General features: G+C 35.9%; 1 protein-coding gene across 2 annotated transcripts in view; it reads left to right on the forward strand.

Moving 5' to 3' along the window:
- The window catches only part of RNF128 (ring finger protein 128), a 121,434-nt gene that overhangs the window by 84,991 nt on the left and 22,008 nt on the right, over nt 1-14,435 (forward strand). For both annotated transcript variants that reach the window (XM_043569832.1, XM_043569831.1), the window contains exon 2: nt 4,637-4,884. In XM_043569832.1, coding sequence (XP_043425767.1) covers nt 4,637-4,884 — 248 coding nt within the window. The remainder of the gene's footprint in view (nt 1-4,636; nt 4,885-14,435) is intronic.

Here is a 14,435-nt window from a genome sequence, read left to right on the forward strand (position 1 = left end):
GCTTCACTGACTTTTCAGAGTTGAGAGCAGATTTGAAGTATAAAATTACAAAGGGGTGAGAGATACTGCTAGAGGCAACAAGTGGGAACCTCCCTCCCTGAAAGAAAATAACCCAAAGTGAGAACTCAGAAATGAGTCAGACTATATGATTTCTAAGGTCCATTATAGCTCCAAAAAATCAGTGACTTCGGTGAAAACTCATAACAGTTTAGGGACAAATAACCTTACTAGTACCATGTAAAATAATGGCTCACAAAGGTGATCCACTGCTAATAATAAATCCTAATCAGTATATCTTGGTTAGGAAAATAGGACAGTATAGATTATTTTTTAAAATGTCCATTCAAGGAATATTATTTAGCCTTAAAAAGGAAGGACATTTTGATATATACTACAACACCAATGAACCTTGAAGACATTATGCTAAGTGAATAAGCCAGTCACAAAAAGAACAATATAGTATGATTCCACTTTGAGGTACCTAGCATAGTCAATTCATAGAGGCAGGAAGAATTGTGGTTGCCAGGGGCTGGGGGAAGGAGGAATGGGGAGTTAGTGTTTAATGGAGACAGAGTTTCAGTTGGAGGAAATGAAAAAGTTCTGGAGATGGATGGTGGTGATAGTTGCAGAACAATGCAAATGCACTTAATGTCACTGAACTTGACACTTAAAAATGGTTAAAATGGTATATTTTATGCTGTATGTATTTTACACAATAAAAAATAAAACTATAGTTAAGTGGGGAGAGCTGTCAATATTAGGAAAAAGAAGCCTAATAAATGGACCAATAAACCTATACCACCTCAAAAAAATAAATAAAATGTCCATTCAAAATTGTTAAAATTAATTATTTGTGTAAAACTTTTTGTTACTTGGAAATTTTACTTATATAGAATACCTAATTCCCTGACAATACCTGTTAAAGGAAAGGATTACTATCGTTAATTAAAAGACACTCTCTGTCCTTAAAATGCTCTTAATTTAGGGAGGGAGTACGACATGCCAATTGAAACGCAAAAGCAAAATGAAGTATTAGATAAAGGTTAAAAACCAAGTGACAGGGGAACAAAGAGGGAACATTTACGTTCCCACTTGGAACTTGGGAAAATAATATAGGAGGCAGCATTTGAGCTGGGATTTGGGTAATGAACAGGCAGAGAAGGAGGGGGGAATGTCAGCAGATGGAGGAAATTTTAGTCTAAGGGAACAGAATGAACAAAAGGAGAGTTATAAAAAGTGAATGACAATAGCCAACCCCATGTGCTTGGGATCTGAATGTTCATGAGATGGGGGTGTAGTGGGGATGTATCAAACTGGAAAGGTCAGTTGGGACCAGATCATAAAAGGCTTTAAATGTGAGGCCAAGGAATCACTAAAGACTTTAGTGCCAGAAAGAGGCATAATGCAACCAAGTGACGGCAAAAGTCAACCAGGAAAGTAAACTCTGATGAAGCTTTAAGGGAAGGGGAATGTTGGATACAGAGTCACAAGTTAGATTACTGAAGTAGTTCAGGCAAGGAAATCATGAGGACTTATATTGAATAGGCAGCAGGAGTGGAAAGAAGGATCTGATAATGGGAGACACCAGGAAAGTAGCATCTGCGTGACTGACTAGGTTAGCAGTGAATATTCAGACAGGATTCTGGGTATTCACACCAGATGACCAGAGGGTTGTGATACCATTAACTGTGATTGGGAAGGGAAGGAGGGGGCAGTTTTTGAATAGTTGCAAAGGTGTAGGGAGGAAGAGATGTATAATAATGTTTAGAAATGGGCCTTTTATATGATTACAAAGCTAATACAGTGGTTGGACTATATATATATACATATATATATATGTATATATATATATATATACATACATATAATGTATGAATATGAATTTGGGGCATTTGAAGCACAGCATTGTTCGCCGTGTGTAGACAAAGTACATTTCCTTACTGTCCTTGCTTTTTAATCTCCATCTGACTACAATGGTCCATACTTTCCTGATCATCCACCCCTGCCACCCACCTCATGTCTTCTGAAAGAATGAAAACTTATTTCTTTTTTTTTTTTTTTTTTTATTTATTTTTTTTCTGAAATTTATTGACAAATTGGTTTCCATACAACACCCAGTGCTCATCCCAAAAGGTGCCCTCCTCAGTACCCATCACCCACCCTCTCCTCCCTCCCACCCCCCATCAACCCTCAGTTTGTTCTCAGTTTTTAACAGTCTCTTATGCTTTGGCTCTCTCCCATTCTAACCTCTTTTTTTTTTTTTTTCCTTCCCCTCCCCCATGGGTTCCTGTTAAGTTTCTCAGGATCCACATAAGAGTGAGACCATATGGTATCTGTCTTTCTCTGTATGGCTTATTTCACTTAGCATCACACTCTCCAGTTCCATCCACGTTGCTACAAAAGGCCATATTTCATTTTTTCTCATTGCCATGTAATATTCCATTGTGTATATAAACCACAATTTCTTTATCCATTCATCAGTTGATGGACATTTAGGCTCTTTCCATAATTTGGCTATTGTTGAGAGTGCTGCTATGAACATTGGGGTACAAGGAAAACTTATTTCTATCAGTCAAAAAAATTTAGAGGGACACATCTTAGATTTAAAAAGAAATCTTTGAAATGATATTCTAAAACCTGAATTTTTATAATTATCTTTACTTTCAAAGATTATACAGGTTACAATATCAGAAATGAATGCTAGATTATATAATTGCAATTTTATAACCAGAAATGTTCCTGACAGATGGCTTATAGAGAAAAGACAAATAATGACAAAAGAGAATTGAAATAATATCTGGGCTTTTAGTGCCAAAGCTAGAAATTTAAAGCTTCCAAATAAATAGAAAAGTGAGCCACTCTCTTGCAAAATAGCCAATACTCTAGATCCATAAGGGATATTTGGGTCATTTACTGAAAGAGGATAAAGATACAACAAAAGCCATTTCAGACTCCTCCACTGCTTTAGAGATTTTCTTCATGTAAATGAGAAGAGAAAGTCATTGTCTACCAAACTGAGTGATGGCAAATTAGTAAAGTTGTAAAAGGTTTTAACTAGATGGCTATCATATGTAAAAAACAAAAAGTGTCTTTGAAACTTTAAGGATCTGTAATCCTACCCTGTAAATATATTTTTTGAATTAGTAACTTCAAGTAAGGATGTCATCTTGAACTTTTGAAGACTTTGGCTACTGGGGGACCTTAAATTTAAGGGATTACTTGGGTAGTAATTTTGCTATGTACATTGCCATTTAAGGTTTGTACTCTTAATTTGATCATTGAAAGTGAGTACTATTTGAATAATGTACTTTTGTGTTTAAATTCTAGTTTAAAGGGCCTTTGGGATTTATGTGTATGTGTGTGTGGTGGGGGGTTGTGTATAGTTATGTTTATTCCAGATTGAAGTTTGATCATTAACCAAGATTAGTACCTTAACCTAGTATCAGTGGGAGGTTTCTCTGGTCGGTAATCTCTTAACGTTCAAAGAACTCTATTCTTTTGCTTAAGATTATTGGTCTCAGGTCATATAAACTAGAAGGAATATAAACCTTGATAAGCATTGGAATGACATGAGTAATCTGACGTTCTCACAACATTGGGAAAGATAATGTTTGTCCTTTATTTTTTTCACAAGATTTATATAGTTGGGGTAGAGAGGGAAGTGTTTAAGCCTCTCGATTAAGATTTAGACTATTAGACTAAGTAATAAACTTAGTCTAATTTCAGGCTTGACTTTAGTTGGTGTTGAGTAGAACCATGCAGTACTATTAATTTTTCATGTTCTATTCATTGCTAACCTGATTAGGTCCATGCAAAACCTTAGAGTACCCTGGACAAATTTTATATTGCTTTTGAGGATATAGAAAAATGTGCACATGGAGATATATAAATATATACATTGTACATTTGGGCTTGTGGACATCATTTGTCTCAGATTACTACTCCTGATATGTAAATTCTTTTACATTTGTTTATTTTTGAGAGAGAGAGAGCAAGCAGGGGAGGGGCAGAAAAAGAGGGAGAGAGAGAGAATCCCAAGTAGGCCCTGCACTGTCAGCCCACTGTCATGGGCTCGAACCCACAAACCATGAGATCATGACCTAAGCTGAAACCAAGAGTCGGACGCTTAACTGACTAAGCCACCAGGCACCCCAATAAATTCTTGTACATTTTAGTAGTGACCTTGTGAGATAGTCTATCACTTTATAAATTGGGAAAATACATAGTTAAGTATTTCTGTCTTTCCCAAATCTCAGATTCCCTAGGATGTAAAGCCCTGTTCTCTACCATCCAGGGGACTATTTGTCTTTAAGAAAGCTTTCATGTAAGAGGTAAATTGGACCCCAAATTCAATACTGTTGAGTTATAGGTGGTTAATCTGAGGAGAGTGGAGGTATTTGTTAAATATCATAGCTCCTTACTAAACTTATGAGTCACTTAAGATCAATAACCAAGTCTCAGTATGTTTATATCCCCTATAACATATATGCATAGTAGGTGCCCAATAAATGTTAATTGAATGAATGAGTATCCTTTCATTGTCTCATTGGGAATACTTTAAAATCACTTTAGCAATTGGATTTTTATACTAAGAATGCCTTACCAAAACTAAAACTGAATTTCTTTTCTTTTACAGGTGCAGGAGACATTGTTGCAATCATGATTGGCAATCTGAAAGGAACAAAAATTCTACAGTCCATTCAAAGAGGCATACAAGTAACAATGGTCATTGAAGTAGGGAAGAAACATGGCCCTTGGGTGAATCACTATTCAATTTTCTTCGTCTCTGTGTCCTTTTTTATTATTACGGCAGCAACTGTGGGCTATTTTATCTTTTATTCTGCTCGAAGATTACGGAATGCAAGAGCTCAAAGCAGGAAACAGGTCCGTAATGGTCCTTTCTTCTAATCTAAAAATACTCTTTCAGTTGTAGTTTTGGAGTCATGCATTTTAATATACTTCACTTGCTAGACAATGATCCATGCGTATGTTTTATGAAAACTGCTAGTTTTTAAAAGCATATCAGCTTCCATCCTCTCACAACTTTTATTTTTTGTAATTTGTCTTTGGCCTTAATCCTGCTTAATTAAATCTTCTGACACTTCATTAGGGAGCACAGCCAGCAATTAATTATATATGGGTATAAATATATATGTTCTTTTAAATTTCTTTCTAAATTACCAAAGTGTTTTATGCTCAATATAGAAAATTGAGAAATCAGAAAGTACAAGGGAAAAAAACTCACTCAAACACCATATAACAAAAAAACTGTAATCACCACCCAAAGTTAACTACTGTTATTTTACATGTATGTGTGTGCCTGTGGATGCATGTATTTGCATGTGGGGTTAGGACTGGGAAGGGAGACTAGGCTGAATATCATGAGAAGGCAGATTTAAATATCTAATTGTGCATGATATAGTGCTAGGCTCCAAACAGAGTCACATATTCATAATTTCTATCATATTTTAACTGACATATAAATAGGTACAAAGTATAGAAGTAATAGAGCAAAAATACAAAAGCATCATTGAACAGGGTGGTTGTATGCCATTAACCCCACAACTTTTAAACTGTTCCTCATCCACCTGATATCTTCCCTTCTCTTCTTACCCAGCTTCACTTCCATGGTCATTGCCATGTATACATCTTCAGTTCCTTTGGCCCCTCTATTTGTTACACTTGCTGTCAAAATCCAACCCTGGTTAAATCCTAATTCCTCCCTACTCTGTGTCTACTTTGAAGTAACAGGAAAACACTGACATCAGTACGGACTGGTCTCTCTTTAAATCTATGACCACAAACTGAGAGCCTTTAATGTGGCCTGACAACCATACTATCTTTTCTTGGGCATTTCCCCCCTGCTTTCACAGGTAACTAATCATTCATGTTCCTTTCTCCTTAAACTGACAACACCTCCTCCAACTTTACTCTCAACTTGGCATTTGGATCTTACTCCACTGAGGAAATTGATCAAAAGAGTACCTCTCCATGCTACCACCACATCTACGCATCTGTCTGTGACTGTCTATATCCTATGTCCTCTGCCTTGTCTTCTGTTACTGTGGACACACAAACATGCTATTACTGCTTCCCTTTTCAAAAGAGCTTTTCCTGACCCCAGGCCAGAAATCTTGGAGTTATTCTTTATTCTTCTTTTACCTCTCACTTCCCATATAACCTCTATCAGCAAATATCATTGGTTCCACCTTTGTTGTATATCCAGAATCCAGTTACTTCTCACTACTTCATTGCTTCCACCCTGGTGCAAGCCACCATCATTTAACTCCTCCCCCTCTCAAGTATGTATTCTCAACACAGCTGCAGAGTGGTATGCTATTTCTCCAGAATGCTCAGTAGGGATTTAATGTTTTCAGCTGATCATTATAGTAAGGGCAAGAATATATTTCTATATGCACTGAGAAGTTCCTCCAAAGACCATGAAATTCTGGCCACTTCATGTACTCTTTCTCCAAGAAACAAAAATGAACCCAATTTATTTGGGAGTGGGGGAGCAATGAAGATTTCTATATGGCAAGAAAGTTCATTGAATTTAGGAACAGATGAGAAATTGAAATCTTATTACAAAACCTTCATAAAAATTAGACACCGGTATATGGTAATGAGTGATGATTATCTCAATGTTTAAAGTTAATTGACTTCTGTTCCTCATAGAACATTGGTGGCAGGTTCAGCCTGTTACTAGCTGTGGTCAAAAGGATGTTTAAAATTCCTAGGCCAAGCCATTCAATAGTTTCACACTGTGTTAATATTTGACATTTCTATATTGTGCTGTTTTATCTCTGAGGTGGGAGAGAAATTGGTATCTAGTATGAGTACTAAAGGTTATGGATACAATGACAAGAGTGTTTGGTTTGTGTATGTTCATGGTGGGGCATGAATTCCTATATTCTGAGTGCTATAATAAATCTATTAATATGGCATTAAATCTAGTCAGAAAGTAACACAGTTTATAAAGAATGGCCTGGTGTTGCATAAGTTCCATTGAATATATAACTCTGGTTTCATCATTCATTTAAGTAATTTTCATAGTTTATAGTATATTTTATGAAAATTAACTTCTATAAAAATGGTCAAGAATAACATTAAAACTTGTCACCTTTTAGAGAAGGCTTTGGAAAGGGCTTCTTTCACAACTTAGTAGGCTATATCTATGTATCCTTTGGTGACTAAAGGATTAAATATATGACTGGTAATCCCTTTTGCTTATAAATATTTGAGTGTTACGATATCATTTACATGTTATTTAGTTTTCCTGACTTCCTGTTTTTTTTTTTAAAGGTAGAGCTTGATGCATATGATGGTTATAACTATCACTAAATACTTTACTGCATTAACCCCATTTTACAGGTATAAATGGTAATGAAACTGAGTTATGGAAACTTACCTTCATTAGAATATTAGGAATTCATTAGAGTATTCAGGAATGTCTTTTCTCTGAACTATTATAATGCATAATATATAATGTCAGTCAAACTGATAAATGTGTAACCATAAATTTTGATGGCCAAGATGCCCAAATATATTGGGCAGTATATAGTGGCCACATGCTTGATATGTCATAGTATGATGTGTGAGAATACATATCATCCCTGTTTCCGTGCAGTGAAAGCTTTTAAACAAAAGTATCAATGGACTGTGAACAAAATTAACATATTAGGCATTACATGGTAGATTTGTGTCCACACTGGGAACAACCCTAACCCGAGACAAGGAAGATTATGGAAAACCTTATGGTGTGCTCAGACTAAATTGAATTTGGGAGTGACCACAATAAACTTGACTCAAGCATGAGATACCCAGAATTTTGTGGTTTGGTGCACATACCCTAACCATACTTTAAGCAGTTAATACTCAGTACCAACAAGGTGTGTGTTGGAGTGAACATTGGCTGGTGAAATGAAAGAGAGCTGTAGGTGAAATAGAAGCTGGCCTAGGTATAATGGAAGAAGCTGAATTAACTTTTGATGAAGACTGACTTTCATAAGAAAATAATTTATTCTTTGAAATAGACACATTGGAAGCGATCATCTTCTAGGAGGAGGGAAAAATGGGAATCCACTTGGAAGGATGATAAAGCCTTGATAATATGGCCACACAAACCCAATACATAATGCTAGAGAATGCTAGCACTTAACACTGGGAAAGAGCATATATCTGACACAACAGGGCCTGCTAATGATCTTAATACAAATGGAGGCCCCCAAGTAACCATGGGGCAATATAATGGCCTTCCATTTTTAGCTATGGAAGCTCAGGGAGAGCATCTTTGAGACACATACAGATCCCAAACTTATGGAAATTTTTTGAGTGAAATTGAAATTACATTGCTGATCTCTAACCTATCTTGACTAAAGGGATGGACCAAAATAAGATGAGCTAGTAGGAATAATATCAAATGATACCCATCAAATGATCTCTCATCAGGAGAGGGAGATGGCCTTGCTGCACAGCAGTCAATGGGAACCTATAACGATATAATACTGTGAAGTGAGACAAATGATTGACTTTGTCCTCAGCTAACATGGAACCTAGAAATGACAGAATCATCCTCACTGGTGACAACACTTGTCCATAATAATATCTAATATGTGGGCAAAGAACAGTTCTTCTAGGAAGGTTTAGTAAACACTTCAGTGATACTTCCTGATTTATTTTGTGACCAAACCTAACTGCATCATAACCATATTGTGATATGGTGTAATACCAGTATTGTTAGTGAAATTCAACTACCTGATATAAATAAATCATGTGATAGTCATATGTATTGGGAAACTGAATTAAAACCTCCAAAAGATATGATACCAATGGAGAGTGATTAGCCTGAGGAAGAATTAGATTTAATTCCATTATTACATTAAATGACACTATAAGTTTATCACAAAGTTCAAGTAGTCATAGAATAAGGAAGTAAACAGATAATTAAACTGGCACATCAACATAAAGATGCTTGAAATTGTCTTATACATTAAAAGAATCCTATTTACACCCTTCACTGGCTTCTGCAAGTATTAGGTATGCTTCTGTTATCCTTACTGCACCTTATGTATAAATGCTGTACTAATTGCAGAAGTCCAAATAACTATGACTATTTTGTTGTTAAAAAGACCTTGATCAAGAGATAGGGGATGGATTATGAAGTAAGAAATAGCATAGTACATCTGGTTGCTTACTCCTTGCCAGTCTCCAAGGGAACCATGATTGGCCTTTGGCCAACCCTGGGAATGTGGCCCTCAAAGTGTTCTTTATGTTCGTTATTGATGATTTTGTTACACACACCTGGAGCAACGGACCATGTTGTGCCAGCTTGTCATGGTTGCCAGGCACGGCAGTAAAGATGGATGATATGCACCTATTTTCATTGTTGGGGTCCTGAGTGTCAGGCAGCATGGCCAGTTACTAGCAGGATTACCTAGTGACCAGCCTCAATCTGAGTCTCAAGCCCTGAGACTCCAGTTGGTTCCCTGGGCAAAGATATGTCACACATGTCTTTGTAGTTTGCTACCAAAGAGATAGCACTCCTTTGTGGACTCACATGTGGTCTCACTAAGCTACATTAATATCTTAAAATTTGTCCTTCAACTTAAAGCATGACTAAAAATATCTGAAGTATTTCTGGTTACATTAGGTTTTCTCTACTAGTGCATGAAATAAACTGGAAGACTTATCAGGTGTCGCATACTGTACCACTGTCAATACATACATTTGCAGTGGGTGTGTTTGTATGTATCTGTTCCTACCTGAAGACTTATTAGAGCCTTTTACAAAACCATTGTTTGGCTTTATGTTAGAAGAGCAGATTAAACAAATTATTCTCTTAGTAGGACTTAGTTTTATAGACTTTCTCTAGCTCTCATTGAACAAAAGGAAGCTCTTATAATGGGTCTCAGGATTATTTTATATTCACTTTCTCTAATTTTATTTTTATATCACTAATTCTAAAGGTTTTGATTGCCTTTTTTTTAATGCAATAATCTGAGTCATAACCTATCTACTGGGTCAAATTCCCCATTTCCTCACCACTCTTCCTTACAGTGCATTTCCTCACACTGTTCACAGTGATCACCTCCAGGCAAGTAGTCTGTACTCCTATTTATCCCCATCTCTATAGTTCCATAGACTTATAAGAAACTGCTTTATAGCCTGTACCTCCTCTTTCCTTTAGGAATACTTCATTAAAACAATATGCATAGATTTTCATTGAAAAAATAGAGTCTTTCAGTTCTCATATATCTGAATAGCCACATGACTCAGACATTGATTTTGTTCAAAGGAATAGATCTGAGGAAAAGAATCCTGTTACCATAATTCTTGATTTTAAGTATTCTGTTCTATAAATTCTGAGTCAAACTTTTTATGAAAAATTTTATTTAAAAGAAGTGATGACTTAAAGCAGGAAAATCTAGTTTGCTTACATCCACTCTCCTTTCTTGCTTTTGCACACCCTGCCCCCCATCAGTAATTAGGTTTGACTCCATGCCTAGTGTTATTCATGTGGGTTTCAGTTATGCTAAAAGCTTGAATGCCTTGGGACCAAAAGCCAGGCTGACAAATCAATCACCAGCCTGCAACATTTATTTTACTTAATGGGATGTAAATACACAAATAAACTAGGTAGGATATCTTTGAGTTTACACTTTAAAAATTGAATGTTGGAATATCTGATGATAATTGGCTTGGCTTTTCATTTCCAGCCCAAATACAGTCTCACTCAGAACTAAGAAAACTATATAGATGAGATTCTTCAGTGACTAGAACGATCACAGTTTTTGAATAGAGTAATTACATTAAGTTTCTGTTAAGAAAAATGGCTGACAACCAAGCCTTTTTGGATTAGTCTTCAAGTCTCCTGTCAAATATTCTTAGACCAGGTATCTCTTAGGATTGGAGAGGAGGCAGGGAGAGTCTGTTGGTATAAAATATTTGCTTAAAAGAGTTCCCCAAATCACAGTAAGTAGTGAATTTAGGAGGGATTTGAAGATTGGATAATAGCTGACTTTGAGGGTTTTTTTCTTTCATTTATCTTCTTCACAAAGAATGTGAAGCCTTTTTAAAGGCTTCTTTGCTATTACACAATGGAGGCAGTGTACTATAGTGGAGAGATCATGGGCTTTAAAGCCAGATAGAACCTGGGCTTGAATTAAATCACAGCTCTGCAACTAACCAGCTGCCTGGACTTTAGTCAAGCTTCTGAACCTTTTCTTGTCTATAAAACTTGGATATTAAAATACCTATTCCATAAGGCTGTTAATGATTAAACAAGATGACACATGTAAAAAGCTTAGGGTTGCATCTGACACACGGTAGAGGCCAATACCTGTTCCTGAAACCTTTCTTTTCCCAAATTTAGCAGAGTAGAGGCTTTTAATGAGTACAAGTGTGACTTGGATGAGAAAATTGCGACAATCTGTTTTGATTTTCTAAATTCAGAAGCTATTCTTTGAGCAATTACTAGGTTTTATGGAAAATTTTTAAAATGTTTAAGCCCCACTCCTCCAGCTACTCACAACCTAGTAGGAAAGACACATGAATAGTACAATTACAGAATATGATAAGAGGTAGAAACAATGAGCTATTGGAATTTATAAGGTAGGAGGGAATTCTGAAATGGTGGCAAGACATTTAAAAAGTGTCCAGAGAAATTTGTATAAAAAACTAGATACATGCTTAAAGTTCTTTTTAAGGAATAGAAATACAAATTACAGTTAGTATTGGGCACATTGTCTTTAAATGTGGAAACATATTTGGGCACCCAAGAAGTTTGACTTAAGTAATATATCCAAACATATGTATTTAACATAAACTGCTTGATCTTAATGTTGTTCTCAGATATCAGTTTTTAGAAGAATGAATGTATCTTGGAAACTCTTGCTGTTGGTGTGACTGAACTATTTTGAGGACTGGCAGTTTTGTGAGTGACCCTCATTCAGGCTCTAAAACATAGTTTGTGCTTCTTACCAAAATGATGATTCTCACATCCATGTTTAAAGAAAATGGCTTTGCTTTTCCTTATAAAAGCTCAGTAGGAGCTATTGGAATTACCCACATTTCCTTTTAAAGGACTTGTTTTTATTCCAGAGCTGCTTTAATAAACATGGGTTTATACTATTATGCAAGTCTTTTACAGATCCTTCAAAATCAAGTCCCTTGCCTAGGATCCTCTGGCATCTTGGATTTTGCCCTGTATTTTTATAGTCCCTCAACTTTTTTTTAGCATTTCTCTATAATGTGAGTTCTATTTTCATAAGCATAGACTTGGACATTACATTTAGAGCTTGCCTTTGAGGCCATCCCTCAAATTTACATTAGTCTTTGATATGGCTAAAGAAAGTTATATATTTAACATTCATTCCTAATAAATTAATAAGCACTCACACTGGAGACTCAAGCATTTATATTGTGTTGAATATTTTGGAATGAGAAAACAGACTACGTAGACTCAAGTAAATACTCTGGAGATGTATCACCTCCTAGTGAGTGCAATTCCTTGATTGTGTCACAGAGCTTGTTTAAATCAGAAGTGCTCTAAAGACAAAATGCAAAATGATTGTCAAAGACTTATCATCAACTACATTTTTTTTCTTTGCCTGTTTTTCTTGTTAGCTCTTTTTTTTTAACCATTTGCAGTGTTCACATCTAGGTTTCTAAATAGCTTATGATCTATGTAAAAAGAAAGTACTGATGTTTGGAAGTCTAGGCCAGTGCCAGGACCCTTGGGCATACTGATTGTTCACTATAAGGACTGGCCACAGTTTCATAGATCTTAGAATCCAGGTGTTGGAAAAGCTTCAGAAAGTAGCTGAGTTGTAGAAGTATTGTAATGGAATCTTGAAGTATGAAGAGCAAAGTCCCAGTAACAGCTCTATCATTTAGAGGCTGCATTCCCTTTTGGATGAGTTATTTAACTTTTTCAAGCCTCCATTTACTCATCTCTAAAATGGGGATGTTAATCTCCTTCAAGGAGTTGTTGGGATTAAATGAGGTAACAGACATCAAAAATAATTTTAAATTATAAAATAACTACATAAATATAAGGAAATAGTAGTACTAGCTTCCTAGTGCAAGCTACGGTAAAAAAAAAAAAAAAGACAACTACCTTGATATTAGGGAAGGGAACACTTAACTCTAGGCTTCAATGGGACCTACACTAACCAACTCTGAGATTTTGAGCAAGGCAGTAGACATCAGTTTTCTTATCCATCAGATATCAGGGTAGGTGATTTCTAAGAGTTCTTCCAGCTCTAAAGATCCTAAGTGTACCTCATTTACTTTCACTGTCCCCCTATTATTTACTTATGATGCAGGTAACAGGACAGAAAATATGTGTGCATAAAATAAAGTACCATCACTGAATTGCCCTTTTGAGTTAACTCACAATTAAGTCCCAAAGTGGGAGTGAAATGGTCTTGATTACCATCTTTCCTTCAAAGGACTAGCTAGGCCTTCCTGTTAACTGTTTCTGTTAAGCTAGATCTGCTACTCAGGTAACAAGCTCAGAAGTTTCAGCTGTTCCTGAGACAGCAAAGAAATAGTTTGTCTAGGAATCTCCTTGGCATTAAGCCAAATTCCTTTCACAAAATACTTTATATAGAGGCAGGCTTAGGCATTAAGGAATGTCCTCATACATACCTTTACTCATGGATTATTCCTTTCCAAAATATATTTGCTACAGATATGTATAAATATGTTACAAGAACCTGTTAGACTTATTGACGAATAGTAGTTTATATTTTCATTTAATCAACATTTTATTTAGTGTCTGCTATATGCCAGACATTATACTGAATTCTTAACTTACATTATCTCTGATTTCCACATATTCTTCATGTTAGCTGGGGGTTTCACTGCTGGGGATAGAGGTACATATTCACAATGACCTCTGGTTCTGAGTACCTACTGTTTGCTGAATTTCTACTAAGTTCATTTTACAGTAGAAAATAGGAAGATTTCTTATCATCTTGCCATGCTGCACATGTTGTGTCTCTGTTCCAAACAGCATTCACACAAGTGTGAAACCTAGCCTTTTATTCAATTTACTCATGTATTATATTCACTTAAGGCAATCATGTATGTAGTAGATTTTACTGAAGGGGAAGAAAGGATTTATTTGCAGGATTACAAGTAATTTTAAATTAACACCAAATATCTCCTACTACCTGGGATTTTTTTCCTTTTAGCTGTTCACCCCACAAAGAGGGACAGCCTTTCATTGATTCTTTCTTACCTTTCCCTTACATTTTAGATTTCCCCCTATACCCTAACTTCTTGTGTTTTTATTGAGGTCAAATTGGTATATAACTTTAACTTTTAGGTGTACAACATAATTGGACATCTGTATGTACTACAAAATGATCACCACCAAAGCCTAGTTACCATCCATCACCATTCAGTTGACCCCCTTTGCCCATCTTGCC

Source organism: Prionailurus bengalensis, chromosome X, assembly GCF_016509475.1.
Source record: "Prionailurus bengalensis isolate Pbe53 chromosome X, Fcat_Pben_1.1_paternal_pri, whole genome shotgun sequence".
NCBI lineage: Eukaryota > Metazoa > Chordata > Mammalia > Carnivora > Felidae > Prionailurus > Prionailurus bengalensis.